Here is an 18555-nt window from a genome sequence, read left to right as displayed (position 1 = left end):
TCCCACGTTTATCACTCCAAGCGGGGTGGTATTTATATATATATATATATATATTTTTTTTTTTTCACGAAAAAATGCATAGTCGGGGTTGCACACACGGAATGGATTAAATAGTTGCAAAAATCTGCGGCGGTAAAGTTGCTATAGTTTGAAGCGGAAATTTTGTCACCCGTCCGCGAGACGAACACGGCATCATAAGGGAGAAACATCGGGCGGGGGGCAAATTAAAAAAAAATTAAAGCTGAACAAAACGATTAAAAAAATGAGAAGCACTAACGCGAAATCAAGGCGAGCATACAAATGGGCCACGTATCGAAAGTACATGTGCACAATGGTACTAAAAATGAAAAGTTAAACATGGAAGGAAAAGGGGGAACCACATCATCATGTCTGTTTCGTATATAAACATATGTGCACAATTACGTCCGTAAAAAAAAAAGGCGGAGAAAACCACCCCCTTTCTATATACCTAATTATTGTTAACAAACCGACAGAGGCATTCAAAAATATTTAAGCAGGTCTGGAAGTCGTCGAAATTGAGCTTAAAGCTGATATGCTTGGGAGCCATTTTCTTGTAATCCTTGCTGCGCGCTTTTCTGTTTTTCTGTTGCCCGTCTTCTTCCTTGGCAGCTTCATTGGTCTGCTGGGGGTTCTTCGGTCGAGGTGCGCTTCCCTTGGGTCTCCTCAAACAACACAAGCATAGAAACAAGCACGCGAAGAAGCTGCAAAAAGGGTGAAAAAAAAAAATACAGTTTACATGACATATCTTCATTCAGGGTGGGAAGAGAATGCAGATTTCATTTTCCCCTCCTGCGTACCTCTTAATAGCCCACCAGATGGCGCCTAGACAGCCGCGCCTTTTCTTTCCTGAGGAGTCCCCTCTATTCTGATTGTCCTTCTTTCCACCGTGACATTTGACAGTACCACATTTGGGCTCGTTATTTGCGGTCTTCGACAGGGGCAGGTAAATATTGTTGAACCTTTTTTGGATTTTTGAAAAGGATCTAAAAAATTTAGTAGGACTGTAGTAGACGTTTTCCATAACGTTCATATTATTTCGGATGGTAATTTTTATGGAGATATCCTGCTCGTTTGTTTTTTTATTTAGGTTAATTATTTCGTTTCTCTTTGTTAGAGCCAATTCAGCGTTCAGCAGGCAGATGATGTTTTTGTTTTCCCGCAGTTCGTTCGATGGACATGTATTATGTTTGAGGGAGGATTCTCCACTGGGGTGGTCTTCGCACGTGAGGTTGTCTAAAAAGGGGGGGAAAAAAGTGTGCACATGTGGTAAACAGGCAAAGTGGTAACCAAACGGGGGGACGTCGCTTTTCCGCTTTACGACTTGGGGGGCACCCTGTTGCGTGACCTACCCATGGCAATGGTGCAGTTGGAGAGGGTGTTCCTCGAAGGGGTGTTCCTCGAAAGCGTATTCCTGGAAAGCGTGTTTCTGGAGCTGCTCTTTCGCGAAACCCTGTTGGCACGCCGCTTGTAGTAGCTGTTAATGGCAAAGCTGCTACTGACGGTGTTTATAATCACATCGATCTTTTTCAAGTCGCTCCGCCGGAATAGGAAGTTTATTCTATTCTCCTGGATGTGAAAAAAAAGTTCCTTCGTGTATACAAAATAGCTAACCTTCTTCAGAGCAGGCAACTCAAAAAAGTCCTGATAAGACAGGAAGTACTTGAACGGTTCCTTCAGCATAGTGTACCTATTTAAGATCTGATGAATCCTTATATAACTGACTATATTTAAATGGTTCCTGTTGGCGTTGTTGAAAAAGTCCAACTGGTTTTTGTTCCTTTGCATATATACCAGCTCAACGAAAAAACGAAGGACCCTCTGAAAGAGTGTATTCACGGTTAGTAGACACAAAAGGACAAAAACCAAATGTCCGAAAAAAAACAAATTTATTATCTGAACAATACTTAATATAAAATTGAAGAAAAAAGATAACCTCCTCTTTTTATTTAAATTCATCTGAAAGCTAGCCATAAATAATTTATTCTCACTTGAAAGGTCCTTCTTCCTTTTCTTTCTTATTTTGTAGAGGACGTTGTAATACACTACACTGATCATGCTGATGTAGATGCTCACGTAGTAGGAGAGTAACTTCGTAAGGTCTAAGTTTTTATACTCCTCTGTGCTGTTATTAAATGCCACTGTTTTCTTCCCTTCGTCTTTTCTTCTATATATTCGAAACACATTTCCTGCGTTGTTTATGTTGATTTTTTCGATGAGACTAATTAGGGACTGCAGGATCAGCGTCACCGAAAACAGCAATGACAGAATCAACTGAAATATTAAGACGTACACCCCTATAAAGAGACGCTTTACCCTTAGAAACACGTAACATATGTTGCCCCAACATTTTCGTACCAACGATGGTAAGCATCTCCTCTTTTTCTTCCCCCCCTTTTTCGTGTCGTTCTGGGATCGGTTGGAGGTGCGCTTAGAATCCCGCTTCGAGTCGCGTTTTGAATCCTTTTTAGAGTCCCTCTTTGAATCTTTCTTTGATTCCCTTTTTGAGTCCCTTTTTGAGTCCCTCTTTGAATCCCCTTTTGAGTCTCCTTTTGTGTCCCCTTTTGTTTCCCCTTTTGTATCCCCTTTCGAACCGCGCTTAGTACCCCTCCTGCGGCGTCGATCCTCGTCCATTAAAATTAGGTCCTCCTGATTGTTGAATAGCACCGAGTTTAGTGACTCATTATCGTCTATAACGAGATTTTCCAACTCACGACTTTTTATATTGCTACTGTAGAGGTAGTTGCCGTTGTTGTAAAAGTCTTCTTCTTCACCCATTCGGCTAGCCCCACTAACAGCCACTAAATCGCACGTATCCACGATGCCCGTCACATGGTCTACACCACACAAATCTACAACATCACTGGCGTCACTCGTGTGGCTATCACCACCACCAATTGGGTCAACTCCTCCCCGTCCACTTACAACCATGTTATCGTTTCTGCCACTTCTGACACTGCAGGCGTCCTCATCGTAGTCCTTCTTCACCATGTTCCAACTGACACTTCTCTTGATCATGCTAAGATGATTGTCCTCACTGAGCATGTTCTCCTGGTAGGATCTGTTATAATCATTTAGCAGATGCATAATGTACCTCTCGTTAGCCATTATGTCGTCCTTATCCCCAATGAGAGAGCTTTCATTCGATCCCTCAAACAAGTCTAACAAATCGTCTTTCTCCTGAACTTTCGTAAATAACTCCTCCTCTGCTAGGTTATCTTTCCAACTGCGTCTTCGCATCCTCATCAGTCTCTTCTTACTTTTGCTGCTATGTCCCTTCCTCAGTGCACTGTCCTCATTCACTATGTAGTAGAAATCACGAAACGCTTTCTTCACATGAGCAATGAGGGAAGTCGGACTTCCAATGATGTTAAAGGAGATTAACAGGTTGGATATATTTACGATTGTCTGATTGAAATAAAAGTTCAGGAGAAAGTTTGAAAGCAGAGTGTAGTTGGTAAAAATGTGAATGTTTGAAAGACTCTTCAGACAGATGCTACAGTTGGAAATGTCCCCCAGTTTGTTATACGCACTTATGTATTCCTTGTAGAATAAATTGCTGACATGGCTGTTTAACTCCTTCTTATATTCTGACTGAAAGTTCAGGAGAATGTTTATCTTATCGATGCTGATATACTGCACGTAGACGTATTTGTGGCTGCTCGTTTCTTCCTTCTTCTCTGATACCGCGATTATAGGGACCCGTTCACCTTCATCGTGTGCACAAGAGGGGATTCCCCCCATTTGGCCACCGCTAACAGAACTATCAGTAACTGGACTTCCACCAAGCAATTCCCCATTGACGGGACGATCGTTCATTGGGGAAGTGCCCACCTGACCGACCGTCTCTCCCCAACTCTTCTCCTGTTCGTGAGCCCCCCTCTCAGCGGACCTTTCGACCGTCTCAAATGGGTCCAGCGAAGAACGGTAACTTTCCTTCAGCTCATTCTTCAGTTGCCGTGCTTGGGCAGGGGCCAACCCCTGGTCGATCCTCCCGGCACGAGGAGAAGCACGGTGGGAACCAGCCCCGTTACCCAAACCGCCAGACAAACCGCCAGCCAACCCACCAGACAACCCACCACCCACCACGGCCTCTTCCCCCGACGCCTCCCTCTTCTTACCATAACTACCAAACGTCTTGTAGAAGTAAAAAAGTACGGTAATAGAGTTTATGTCTGCATTTATCACAATCGGCTTGATACTAAGAAGGAAGTACTTAATAAACAGCGTTTCGCACTTCCTCATGTATTGGAAGTTACACACCAAAAATTCGGTATCCGACGCAGCGTCGTAACACTTGTCCAGTTTATGTCCATGTCGATTGTAGACTTGGATAGAGGAAGCAGAAGATGCGGAAGAGGAACCCGATGTGGATGAAGCACAAGACGCTGAAGATGCTCGTTCACTTTTGCCACGATTTTTTTTTTTTAAAAATAAATTTCTCTTTATCTCTAACTCGTTAATAAAAAAACGCAAATTGCTGTTCTTCATATTTACGTCATTGTTAATGTAGAGGATGGCGTAGGCACTCAAATATTTGTAGACCACATAACAGAGCACATTATCCACCTTTACGTCCACGTTGAAATAGTCGATGTCTTCCATGTATGCTTTCTTCACCACTAGATTGTTCAATTCCATGGAAATCATGTAGTCTGAAGTGGGTTCAAACAGACTTACTTTAATTCCCTTCATCATTAGGTGGATATTTGTAAGAATTTTTTTCACTTTATTTTCTTCCTTTTTGTTTTTCATAAGTCGGTTGCCTCCTCCGTTTTGCTTCGAGGCGTTTTTCTGTTCATACGGTGGATCCTTTCCTGTGCAACTGCCGCTGTCGCTGTGGGAGTCCTCTCCATGAGCATCTTCATTACCATGTGCGTCACTATAATCATCGCTGTTTTCGTGCGTACCATTAGCGGTTGTAACACCCCCCAACATGGTTTCTCCATTTACTTCTTCTCCCCCCTTTGCGTTGTCCCCCTCCATGTAGCTGCTCATGAGGAAGTTCAAATCGTCTCTCCTCCTGCGCCTACCCCCACCGCTGCCTTTGAGGAACGTGGGGTAAATTTTCTTCAGCCCCTTCAGCTTCTTCTGGTTGTTCTTTATCTTCTTAATTATATAATCGCTCAGCTTCCTTTTGAGTTTTTTTTTTTTTTTTTTTTTTTTTACTTTTCTTTTTCTTCGTTTGGAGGTTTGCCTCCCGGGGGGGGCCACCATCCCCCTCCTTCATCAGGTACGTGTCTAGGTAGCTCTTGGGCTGCTGTTTCGCCCCGTCTAGGGGGTCATCACCAAAATAGTCATCACCACCAACGTCATCCTCCATATCGTCGTCATCATCTCCTTCATCGTCGTTGGCTCCCCCCTGGATGGTCACCCCGGTGGAGTCCTTCTTGCGCCACCCCCCTTTCTTCTTCTTCTTCTTGCCCGACACGCTCTTCTTCATCCTCTTCGTGTAATTCTCATAAAAAAAACGATTAATGTACTTTTTGGAAGAAAATTTCCTATTCTTGGAGGAGGACTTTTTCACAGGGGGGGATTTCTTATCTTCGCTTTTGGTAAGGATAGAGCTCGTCTTTTTCCTTTTGTCTTCAGCGCATTGCGATTCCTTCACGTTGCTTCCACCCAAGCTGAAGGTACGGTTCGCACTTTCCTGTATAACTACTTTGGAGGCTTTTCCCCCCTTGGTAGTTGCTTCTTCCCCATTGAGTGCATCCTCCTCCTTGGCGGCTTCTTCTTCCCTTGCTGCTTCTTCTTCCTTTTCAGCTTCTCCCCCCTTGGGCCTACCGGAGAGGTCCATATTCTTGAGCAGAAAGAACGACGCGATGCTAAAGTACTTGTTTTTTTTTTTCTTTTTCTTCTTCCGATTTTTCTTCCTCATGTAGACAATGTTGAACCTCCTTTTGTGAAGGAAAGCCAGTTTCTTCTTTTTCATCTCATCCTCATTTTTCACTTTTCGTACCCCTTCAATTTTCTTAAATTCGTTGGTAGACTGGAATTTGTTATATAGGTTCATCTTCTTATGTACTTTGCTCTTCCTCTTAAACCGACTGAACCCTTTTTTCTTAGAAGCATAAGACGAAGGGATAATACCCAACGAGTGAGTGTTGTCCTTCCCGTCATTTGAGAGTTCCTCCAGGCAAAATACTCTCTTTCCATTTTCAATCTTCGTGACCACCTTAATCTTCTTATTCGGATTCAGTACGATGTTGTTGTGTTCCTTCACTATATTCACATTACACGAAAAAACATACACTTCATTTTTCTGACAAATGAGGAAGCACTTAATGACCTTAGGTTTGGATACGTCGGACCATCCGAAGATTTCTCGTCCAAATGGCTGCAACAGATTTACTATTTTTTTTTTCGTCTTTCGTTGGTAATATATTAAATAGTACTTTGTTAAATTGCAAATGACGGTGTCTGGGTTTTTCTCTATCGATACGGTTATCTCTACGTTCGTGTCACTGTTTAGTGCAATATTAACTTCGGTGATGACGCTCTCTTCCAGATACTCGTGCGTACGGTTAGTGGTGGCACTTGGGATGATGACCCCACTGGTTGAGGGACCCCCTCCCTGTCCAGCCACATCGATGACGAAATTCTCACAAGACTCCGAACTACGCCTGGACCTGGCATCGCTATCCACCAACAGGACGGTATCTCCAGCCATTTCATTCGTCTGCGTCACTGCACTGGCCGTCTTTTCTCCAATCAAGTCAGTCCTCATGTCGGTGCATTCCACTCTGCTAATCGCCTTGTGATATATTTTCAAATTGCCCACCTTTTCAATGTCTACGGGGCTGGTGAAGAATAAGTTGCGTAGATCCTGTGGGCGCTCCGAAGAGCATCCGGACTTTTCTCCATTCATCACAGACATATTCCTAGACTTTATAATTTTTTTCTTCAAATAATTATTAAAAAGGTTAGTCACTTCATGCTCGCTGTTCATGCATTCGTAGCTGCCCTTCCTACGATGGAATTTCTCGTCCCGCATGCATGCATTTATATCCGTGTAGGAGAACTTAAGCAGGCACTTGTTCGTATTTATTGGGTGGTAGTAAAACGATTCATAGGGCTTTATTTGGACAACACGTGCAGGGAGATCACCCCCACCACTTGCCCCACCGCTTCCTTCTCCTTTCTTTCTACGGTTGTTTCCCCCTGTGGATTCATCGCTAACCTCACTAGGAGCAATGTTAATCCGTTTGGCTCGACGATCACTACAATTTATAGCCTTCTTACTGTTCATGCCTTCCATGGAGAAGGAATAATCATTGGCAAACTTCAAATTAAGGTTCTTCTTTTCCTTCTTCCTAATTTTAAATTCTTTGCTTACCTCCTCCACGTACAACCACCGGTTCGTATTATTCACGATGGTGTACCTATTGTTCAGCGTGACTGTCTTTGTGTTGTAAAATTTCCCATTGAGGGTAATGCTCATGGAGAGAAAAATATTTTCCTGCTTATTCTTACTCGTCAGAATGATCTTTTTGTTTAGACACACTTCGTCCATTTTGATCCTTTTCGAAGTAAACGTCTGGTTGTTGGAAACTATTTCGAAGACGACTTTACTATTTTCAGTGTTTCCAAAGAACATCCCCGAGTTGCTCCTAATCTTCTGTGCATTACCACCACTCGATCTTACAATCAGGTCGTTACACAAATTGTTTTGAAAAAAAAAGGAAGAATAAATAAGCAACTGAGATACGTTACTATCCACCAGGTGCTTCAGATTATTCTCATCGTAGTTGGCATTTGTGAAGTTGCTCTTTTTTCTCAACGTTAGGTTTAGAAAGAAGTACTTCGGGATTTCTTTACACAACTTTGCATAGTCCTTGGGACCCAAATAGACATACTTCTTCCTATTCCCATTAGTGGACTTTTTCCTTCTACATAAGAGGTAACTCAGTTTAAACCTCCTCTTCTTATAAACCACGTTGTTCTCCTTATCGTTTATATACCCAATATACATCTGAACCTGGAACGTCTTATCTTCGTATGTATTCCTCACCGGGTGTAGCTCAATTTTTTTGGAGAAAAAATTATACATGTAGTTATCCCTCTGGATGACATAAAAGAGCTTAATGTAGGTGGGAATGACGTCGAAGTAACTGACCGATTTAGCAGAGATGACGTCCTTCCTGATCCTCTTCACCTTCTTGGCAACACTATTTATTACATACCTCTCACAATAGCCAACCTTTATTTCTTCAAACATCAGGTTGTGTATTTCGAAAATGTAGTTTATCAGAATACCGAAGGAGTACACCTTGTTCACCTCCAAATTCTTCTGTTCACAGATGACTGTGTTGCTGTAGTTGCACTGCTTCTGGGCGGTAAAAACTAGCTTTTTATTCCTCTCATCATTTTGTATGCTCAGCGTGCGTGAATCCCTTCCGGCATTCTTCTGACTGCTCTCATCCACATTTTCCCCTTTCGATTCATCAACATTGCCAGTGGCGTTTACGCTTTCTCCACTTGCTGCGCTGTAATCTATACTACCCCTCCTGTGTGGACCTTCCCTGGGTAGATATCGACCTAACGCTAACTCACTATTCCGTAGGCGCTTTCTCCCTATTGGACCCCTTCCTAGGTCGTACAATACCATGCTGCCCAATGTGGAGATCCTTCTATCCTTCCCAATATGCAAGCTACTTATCTTCCGTTCGCTCAACCTACGTCTGGGTCTGTCTGTCCATCCGACCGAGCCGCCTTTGACACTCCCGTTAACGCTCCCTTTGACGCTACCTTTTACACTTCCTTTCACACTTCCTTTAATACTCCCTCTGATATTCCCTTCGTTCTCATAATTGTTCATGATCGCCATGAGGGTCTTCCCCTCGCTGAAGGAGTCCCTCCTCGGTAGGCCACTCCTGCAGTTTCCACTGAGGGAGTCTTGTGCTGATTGGTTAAGTGCCACCATACCACCGATCGGGGAAGCCACCAACCCGTCTCCTCCTTTGTGGGTCAACGCACCTTGCACCTCAGCACCCACTGTTGCATGTTCACCATTCGTATGATTAGCACCCCCCTTCTTATCATAGCAAATCACCTTCATGGCCCTCAACTTAATCGTATGAGCATACAAATTGTATTTCAAAAAATCGAAGGAATGTCTACAAACGATCTCCTTAATGGAAGAATTCCCCAATAGCTTCTTCGCCCCACTTTTTATTAAAAAGTTAAAGACGTCAAAGTAACACTTCCTACTCTGTTCATATCTGTGCATGTAAAAATCGTAAAATTCCTTCTTGACAATATAGATGTAGTTAATATTTTTGAGGTTATGACTTTGGCTGTTTTCGTTCAGGTACTTTTCCAACCGTTTCAATATTTTGCTCATTTTGCTTTTGTTCAATAGGGACAGGCTTCTTCGATGTTGGGGCGTGCCCTGAGTGGGCGTTACTCCACGTTCTTCATCGTCCTTCTGAGGGGGGTTCTCCAGAAGGGTTCTTTCTCTGCCTGCACCACCACTGATGGGATTGCTTTCCTCCTCATGGGAGACGCTCCCGGAGTGGTTCTTCCTCCTGCGCTTCCTCCTGGTGGCCATTTCCTTCTCCACACACGAACCGACATTGTGGATGTTCTTCCCACTGTCGCTTTCTCCATCTGCGAAGCTGCTGTCTTTATCTGCTGCTTCCTCACTATCGTTGCACCTGCTGTTCATGTAATCGAACAGAATCATAATCGGCACGAAGGAGATTAGCGGCAAGTAGTACTTCTCCCTTTTCCCTATAACAGTGACAGCCCCCCCCCCACCACCACCACTGGTGGTGCGTCTATCATCCCCTTCCCTAGTAGCCCCCTTCCCATGATCAATCTCGCTATGAGCATAATGTTGCGCTTCATTATGCCTCAAAAAGTAATGCAAAATGGGGTGGAACAAAATAACAAACTTACTACTAGTCGTGTTGTTCACATACAAATTGGAAGAAAAGTATATCGACACGATGCCCTTCTCATCAATATTCGTTTGTATGTAAAGCTTAATGAACGTTTTAAAAACTTTATTCTTCACCGTGTGTTCATTATACGTATCATAAGTTAGGTCACATTTTTTTATAGTAATTTTTCTCTTCTTGTTTGTCCTCTTCAAGTGGTATATAATTGGAAGGAACCTAATGTCGCAAATATTTTTCGTTCTCTCAATATCTACAATCTCATACACGTAGTTAAAAAGTTTAATGATGACCACCAATTCGCAGACCTTTCCATTTTCATCGTTAAGCAATCCTCCATGTTCGTTTTTGTGCAACTCATAAAAGATGAAGCGGTTTTTATTCTTACTTTTATTTTTGTAAAAGCTGTTTTGCATTTTATTCCTCAGTGATTGCTTAAACCGAACGTTGATTGTCACTCCTGTGTAGTTGTATATCTTGGAAGACAGATGTGGGCCAGACATAGACAGCTTGGCGTTCTTCCTTTTCCTCTCTCCAATTTCCAGGGCGTTGCTCAGTGCAAAGTTCGGCACCAAGATTCCTCTGTCATCATAAAGTAGAGCTCCATCGGTTGCCATTCCTGCTGCTAGGCCCGCTTGGCTGTCCTTCTGATATGGGGTAAATGCCACAGGGTTCCCACCCCCGTAGTAGTAATAATTCAGAAAGGTCAGCGCATTCTCCACCAACGAAATAACAAACTCGATGATTATATTTTTACTCCTATTTGCATAAAGGATGTTTATAATAGAGGTCTCCAATTTGAAGTTTAAGAGACTTATGTTGTTCCTCTCATTTTCGAAGGCCAACAGGATTTCCATCTTTTCTAGCAAAGTGTCATATACAATATTGTACCTATCGAAGACGTCTATATTAACGTGCAGGTTGAAGAAGCTGTAAATGTGTTGTGCGTCCTTCTGCAGGAACAGCTTCAGGTTAAACACGCTCAACACTATAACTGGCATGTTCCGGTTACTGTTTCCGTTGTAAAAGTGGATACGCAGGTCATCCAGATGATACTCGAACAGCAACTCGTGCGCCTTTCTGTATAGGTAAAGAAGTGCGTCCTGCACGAAGCTGTTTTGCCCCTCCTCAGCACCGTTAACAACCGGGGCGTTTCCCTCCGTTCCCATGCATGCACCCAAAAAACACATAAACATGCTATGGCACAACAACACGTTTTTTAAAATATCGTGTGATACGTTAATGATGAGGGGATCATTGTGTATGCTTATAATTTCCTTTCCATATGAATGTCCACTTGCCCCTTCTCCATCCTCCCTTCCGTCATCCACAGAATGTTGCGTCATCGCAGAGAAGTAGGTATTCAGAGAAGTATACTTGGGGTCATAATAGTAAGGGAGTAGGTTCATGTTCTCGTAGCAGCTACTGGCACTGCTGCTCAGGTCATGGTCCTCCTGTCCATAGTCATACTTTATTTTTTTCTTCATATTTATTTGAAACCTCAGGTCGTTTATAATTGTCTCATTGTCCTTATCCTTGGTGTTAAAACTTAGGATGCATATGCTGCACTTTTTGTTCCTTTTATGCGTGTAGATGTTTAGGGCTGGCATCACGAGCTTGCTTCCGAGGCTCCGCACTTGCATGGACTTGGTCTCCTCGTCGTGTTCTGCGGGGGAGGGGAACGGTGTATATATATATGTGTGTGCATCTATGTATATGTATGTATATGTGTGTATACAGTGTGGCGCATGAAGAGGAGCAGTCAGGGTAGGCCATGCGAAAAGTAGCCCAGAAAAAGTAGGTTAGGAAAAAGTAGGTTAGCAAAAAGTAGGTTAGCAAAAAGTAGGTCAGCAAAATGTAGGCTAGCCACACATGGGAACTTGCACTAGCGCCTCCTCACCGTTGGTCCACTTGCAAGACGCGGAAAAGTGCAGCTCCAACACAGGCAATAACGACACGTACGAATTGGACCGCACGTTCTCATAAAAGGTATATTGCGTAATGGTGAACTGATATATGGGCACACAGATTCTGTTGTTTTGCAAAAACGCGCTGTAGTTGTACTTCACCGGGTTCACATTCACACTGGTACTGTCATCCATGGAGTTGTTATCTGAGTAAGCGTATGAAGAAATCTTTCTAATTCTGTCATATTTTTTTCCCAATTTGCAGGCCCACTTGTATAAGTTCAGTAAGTACATGTAGTCTACAATCATTTCTGCGTTCACTAAATAAAGCTGGACATTTTTTATATTTTCATTCTCTCTGTTTTTTACGACATGGTAATTTTCCTCCTCATCTTCTTCTTCCTCTTCGGGGTAAAAATCGTCCTCCTCTTCTTCTTCATGATCTGCCTCGTCATTTTCGTGTTCATTTTCGTGTTCCTCTTTATTTTTGTTTGCTTCATCTGGGGGAATGCCGTCCATTTGGCAGTGTCCTGCATGCTGATCAGTTGCATCCACGACGCTGACGTTGCTGCTGTCAATTCGTTTCACCCTCTTCACATCCCTCGCTTTGTGTATTTCATATTCTGATCTTCTTTTATTTTTTGAGGAGGCCTTTCCCTCTGAGCTGCCTCCCCCTTGGCTGCTCCCTCCGTTGCGGCTATCTACCTCCACCCTTGGACTCTCCGGGGTGGATCCACTGGGTGGGATATTCTTCGTGGCGTCCCCTTCGTTCAACGGATCATCTCCAAGGTGATTAGCATGATTCGCCTCAGCTGCGTTGTTTGACGCTGCAGCACCAGATCCTTCCCCTTGCGCCACGTTATTTTCCACCACCTCTAAACAACTCTCATACCGCACGTTTTCCTTGCCCGGGGTTTGTTCCCCCCCGTGGGCATCCACACCCTGCTCATCACCTAAGGCAATGTGTGCCCCGTCCTCACCAGCTAGCTCTCCACTAGTTAGCAACTTCGTCTCTTCATCATCCTGGCTCTTCTCTACATTAAAAGTAAAATAATCTGTGTTCAAATTATTGTAGTAACTGGTGTGAACAAAGTCGACACTAGTGCTGTGTCTCTTCTTTAACTTATTTTGGTGTGGCTGATTCGGGTTTCTTGCCCCCTTATCTGCATACATATTGTTTAGCTGTCTATAGTTATCCGTCCTGAAGTAACGCACTTCATCGGATTCTTCTCCCTCTGCCCCGACTTTGATTCTTCCATCGGTGCCTCTCTCCCCCCCGATTGTGCTTGCCCCATGTGCACTTCCCCCCCCTCCGGTAATTTTCCCGTAAAGCAGACTGTTCCTTCTATCTCTCACATAGGACCCGTTTTGCAATTTCTCTGCAGAACCACTGGATACATTATTTCTGCTCGAATAGGAAAACAGGAAGTTTCCATTGTTTACTAACTTTAGTACACTGTTGTAGAAATAAATGCCACCACTATTGTTGGTCCTCTTCATCTCACCATGTTTTGAGTTCTTTCTGCTCATCTTACTAGACACACTTCTTCTCTCTATGTAAGAAATGAAGTTGTTTTGATATGCTTCACTCAGCAGACAATTCAATAGGTTTATCTTTTTCATATTTAGAGCCATGGTAGAGACACAAGAATCGTTATACGCATAGATGAGTACATCCGACAGATGCACCGATACCATTCGCTTGCTCCTTTTGTAATTATTTAAATGGAACTTTGCCTTCTGGACAAAAACGATCACTTCTTGTTTGTTTCCTCCGATGGGTTCATCCCTATAGGGGTTCATATGGGGGGAGTACTCCCTTCCTGTATGCTCCTCATTAATTCCGTAACGACTATGATGACTTCCATGACGATTATGGTGGCTCATCATTAGGCTGTACTTTCTTTCTCGCTTCCTCTCTCCTTCGTGAGCCTTCCTACTCTTCGCATCCTCCTCCAGGTTGTCTTTTTCATGGTACACTTGCTTCGACGTTTCCTCATGAGCCTCTCCCTTGGGGGGTTCCTTCTTCTCACTGGTACCATGTATGCTCTGTATCGGAGAATTTGACCCTGGGGCGGCCGCACCGCACCTTCCTTCTTCGATAACATCCCCCGGGGGGAGGGTTCGTCCTTCGTTGGGGGGAGACACCTCCTTCGAAGCAGTCACCTCTTCCACCACTGCTTTCTCCACATGCACTTCTTCTCCCCCCTCAGCTGTTTCCCCCTTGCCCGTCACCACCGCGTTGTCGAGCAAAATCTGCAACGTCTTATAACTGCGGATGTCTATGGTGTTCAAGTTCAAGTAGCTGCCTTCCTTCTTGCTCGTAAAGTAGTGACTTATATAGTCTATATAATTAGCGTAATGGAAGTAGAAAAACACAAATTTGAAAATCGTCTTGTCGTCTATGTTAAGACTCAAGTGATGCTTGTCCTTACTGTGCAGGAAGACCAACTTCTTCTCTGTGCTGTCGTTAGAGTTGTATGTTATTTGGTCCAAGTAAATTTTCTGTGGCTTCAGCAGGTACCTCTTATTCGTTTCGTTTTTATTCGTCAGTGCGTTCTGCATGTTATATTCACTTTTGTTTTTTACCATAAAAATGGAAAACTCAAAACTTAGTCGAGTTTGCTCTATGGTAGTTATGGTGCTTTCTTCTGTCTCTGCGTGGGGATCCTCTGCAGGGTCTACTTCCCTAATGGAGGATAAGTCCCGACTGGGTAGCCTCTCTACATTCACATCTATGCTCGATTCAACTTTTTCATTTCCTACGTTTTTCCGCTGACTGTGGAAGATGTACCTCTCACGTGCAATTGTTGGCAGATCACTTCGTGCCTCATTACTGCTATGCTCTCCTCCATTGACGTATTGGTTGTTTAGTTCACCTTCTGCGGCCCTACCATTTACACTCCACTCACGGCTAAAATTGCAGGAGTTATTATTGGAGCACATTCGCCTGGCGGTGTCTACATCTGCTAAATTGTTGCTTCGCAAAAAGTCCTGATAATGCTTCCTATACTTCATGGTCACTTTGCTGTCTTCACACATGGAGGTGTCATCGTGAAGTGTGCACTTGTTATTTGAACCCTGTTGCTCGTTCGTGTGTTGTTCATGTAGTGGTGGCGTCGTTCCAATGGGGGGTCCTCCCTTGGTGGGGTTACTGCTTGACATATCCGTTACATTTTCCGGACTGGCCTTATTTGGGCAGGAGCTCCCCTGGGGGGCATTGCCTCCAGCGTCCTCACCGCCCATATTGGCACTGCCATTCTCTGTGATTTGCATCTTCGCGTCTCCTTTGTTGTCTTCTTTACTGTCTTCTTTATTGCCTTCTTTATTGTCATCTTTATTGTGTCCTTTTTTTTCTTCCTTCCCCTCTTTTTTTTGTCCCTCGCGCAGTTGATCCATGGAGGGGGCGGACCCGCCAAACTCTGACCCCCGAAGATGAGCGGCTCCCTCATGGTGCAACTCATTATACTCCGATAGCATGATCAGCCGATCCACATGGTTCCTCAAATGCGTTTTCGTAAAAAAAAAAGAATTCCACCGGATCTTCTTAAACCGTACTAGAAGAGAGTACTTTTTATTTAGCACTAAGTTCACGTAGACGTTGTTGAATAACTGGAGGTTCATATCGACGAAGTCCTTTTCCGACGCCACGTATAGTTCCTTGCAGTACTTTTTCCCCAGCAGGTAGTAGTAATACAGACTTTTGTATGTTTTTATTTTTTTTTCTAAATTTACTGTGTTGTATCTATAGTTCATATTTAGGATTTTGTGAATTTCTCTGATGCTCAGGGTGATCAGTACGTTTTGGTTGCATCTAACGTATATTTTATTCTGGGAGGTGTCGAACTTTTTATACACAAAGAGGGTTAGCGCAGGTTCTCTTATGAACTCTATCAGGTGTTCCTGTTCCGCTTTGTTATTTTCATCACCTTTTTTGAGATGCACATCTGGGTGACCTGCCTTTTGTAACACACTCTGATTTGTGTCCTCTACTTTGGGGTTTTCCCCGTTTGCCTTCACGGAGGGGGGACCATTTCCCAGATGTGCATTGAACAGGTAGCCCTTATTTTTCCACTTGCCTTTTTTGAATGAATCCTTCTTATGCCCCGCCAGGTCACCGTGGTGGTGGTGGTGGTGATGATGATGATGATGGTGTTGCCACGGCTGCTGAGGGAACAGCTCCAACAGGGGGTACTTCCTCCCCTTGTAGACGAAATTCACCACCGCATCACTCAAACGGATGTGATATGCGAAGTCATTATTTATATAGTTCTTAAAATAGTATTCAAACGTATCGACCGTCAGCTGCAAAGACTTGGTTATTTTTTCGTAGCTATACAGGTTTAGGTTTACCTTCCCAATGGATACCCTTAAGCTGCAATTCACGGAAAGGTTACCACTACTGCGTCCGTTTTGTGCACTTTTTCCGTTGGTGTTGCTCCCCACGGTGCTACTGCAACTGATTGTGTCATTTCCCTCTTGTCTTCCTCCCCCCGATGAGGAACCACTATCGATTAAGTTTACATCTGCCTTGGTGCCACCCACTACAGATGCCTCCTCCGCGTGTTTTCTCAAACTAGATATAACTTGAAAGCTATGTGTGTATTCAAACTTTTCAATAAAGTCCTTATCATGCTTTTCCTTCTTCTTCTTTTTTATTAACTCCCTTTTGTACGTTAAAATGTCCTTTACATCTGGAATGTTTAGCCACTCCTCCAGGTAGAGCCCATTCACAAAGCACCCATAAACTGAGTAATACATTATCAAATCGGCAAGGTAACTAAGATGCTTAAAGGACAATCTCACGTTCAGTTTGTCTACATGAATTTCGAAACTCATGTATTCGTTTTCTCTTATATTTATTCTTTCCTCCAGGATATCTACCTGTTCAACATGTGTGCATTTTTCTCCGTCTTTAATTCGATAGTACAGACATTTATCACTATATTTTGATCTCCTTTTCGATTTCTTCCCGTGGGGTAATTCGCCACTTGGGGGGGTTTCTGCTTCCCCGGTGGGTGCATTTGTTTTGTTACTCGGATGGGGTGCTTCTGCTTCCCCCGTGGGGGGTGGGGCCCCCTCCTCCCCGTTGCTGCTTACCGCAGTCATCCCCTCATCTGCATCATCCACTTCGTTCGTTTCGTTTGCCCCTTTTTTTCTCTTCCTCCTGTTGACGTCACGCAGCCCACCGAAGGGCGTCTCCCCATTATTGCTGCACGCCTCCGCGTTGAACTCAGAATAGAGCTTCCTATTCCGAGCTTCCAATTCGTCCTTCTCGAGAAAAATATGTCTAAATAGGGACCTCTCCTTTTTCACCTCTTTACACTGGTACAAATACCTATCACAATGTGGGCATGTAATATCGAAGAAATTTTTTTTTTTAAAAATAAACTTGGCATTGCGGCAAGCATACTGGCTACAATTACTGATGTAAAAATTTGTACTTAAAACGAGGAGGGGGATTTCTGAGATGATGTATTTTTTTGTGTGCAGATGAATGCAGATATCCTTTATCTTGTGGTATATATCCTCTTCGTTAATATTTCTTTTATTTTTTTTCTTCTTTTCTTCCTTCTTTATAACTTTGGTGAGTAGATATTTGGCCTTCTCATCTTCCATGTAGAAAATCACGTCACTGAAGGAAAAGTTTTTTCTCACCTTGCTTGCGCTGTTGTGACTTTTCACGCTAGACACATTTTTAACTGACAAACCTACAATGTTTTTTTTCTTCTCTGCACTTTCTAGAATTACCTCCAAATTTTCTATATCTATGGACATATTATTATACAGCTCGTAAAGCAGGTAATTAATTCCTTTGTTTATTTTTTTATTCAGGTCATCTTCCTTATTATTTATGTCTTCTATTTTTAGATTATTTTTTTTTGCTTCCTTTATTCCATTTATTTCTTCATCGATGTTGAAGTCGTTGAAGTTTTTCTCCTTCACCACGATTACTACGTCACTAATTTTGAGGCTGGCCTTCTGGAACAGGTACAACAGGGGGATCTGCGAAGGAAATAAATGAGGAAGAAAATATCATACCATCTGTGCAACTGTATGATGAAGTGCACACATACACACCGCTGGTATGCTGGCATGTTTGCATGTTTGCATGCTTACCTGCAAATCCAACGACCGGATGTACCCATACTTAATCGTGTAGGGCAAATACAAAATGTCGAAAAAGTTCTTCTTAATCTTCACATTCTGCAAGTGCACCTTTCCTCTGATTAGGGACGTCTGCAGTTGCTTCTCTTCAATGTTTTCAAAAAAGGACGAGAGCAAAAAGTTCACGATACTTTTATACAGTGCCTTCATCATTGTTCGGGGCGACAGTGGACGACAGAAAAAAGGAGGCAGCTGTGTTTACGTGTTTACGTTGTTTACGTGTGTGCGTATTTATCTGTACCTCATAGGCATCTTTCACTCGCACGCACATGGGAACATATAGGACAGTGTGCAAAAAAAAAAAAAAGAACGTCTTAAATAAGAAAGAACCAAAAACGTCCTGGTTCCTCACTCCCCTCTTTCATAATATTTTGCACAAAAAAAAAATGGGGAAGTGGGACCGGTGGCTAACTCGCTACACTGAGCAGATGTGTGCAGACCTGCGTGACTTCCTCCCCAGATGCACATCTACCTTATACGTGGGGGTCGCACCAACGAATCAGTTTACTGAATACACACCGGTGCCCCCACTAATTAAAAAAAAGGAACAAAAAAAAAAAAAA

The 18555-nt window shown here is 43.2% G+C and overlaps 1 protein-coding gene across 1 annotated transcript; it reads right to left on the bottom strand.

Annotated features, from left to right (window-relative positions):
* Positions 1 to 469: 469 nt before the first annotated feature.
* Positions 470 to 18145, bottom strand: PCOAH_00014830 (Uncharacterized protein; the record flags this gene model as incomplete). The annotated part of the gene is made up of 6 exons (XM_020058292.1): positions 470 to 722; positions 819 to 1254; positions 1371 to 5152; positions 5256 to 11583; positions 11818 to 17830; positions 17945 to 18145. 6 exons carry the CDS (start codon positions 18143 to 18145, stop codon positions 470 to 472), a joined length of 17013 nt encoding a protein of 5670 aa, XP_019913775.1.
* Between the last annotated feature and the right edge of the window lie 410 nt (positions 18146 to 18555).

The sequence above is a fragment of the Plasmodium coatneyi genome, chromosome 6, assembly GCF_001680005.1.
Source record: "Plasmodium coatneyi strain Hackeri chromosome 6, complete sequence".
NCBI lineage: Eukaryota > Apicomplexa > Aconoidasida > Haemosporida > Plasmodiidae > Plasmodium > Plasmodium coatneyi.
This window is presented reverse-complemented; position numbering and strand designations above follow the sequence as displayed.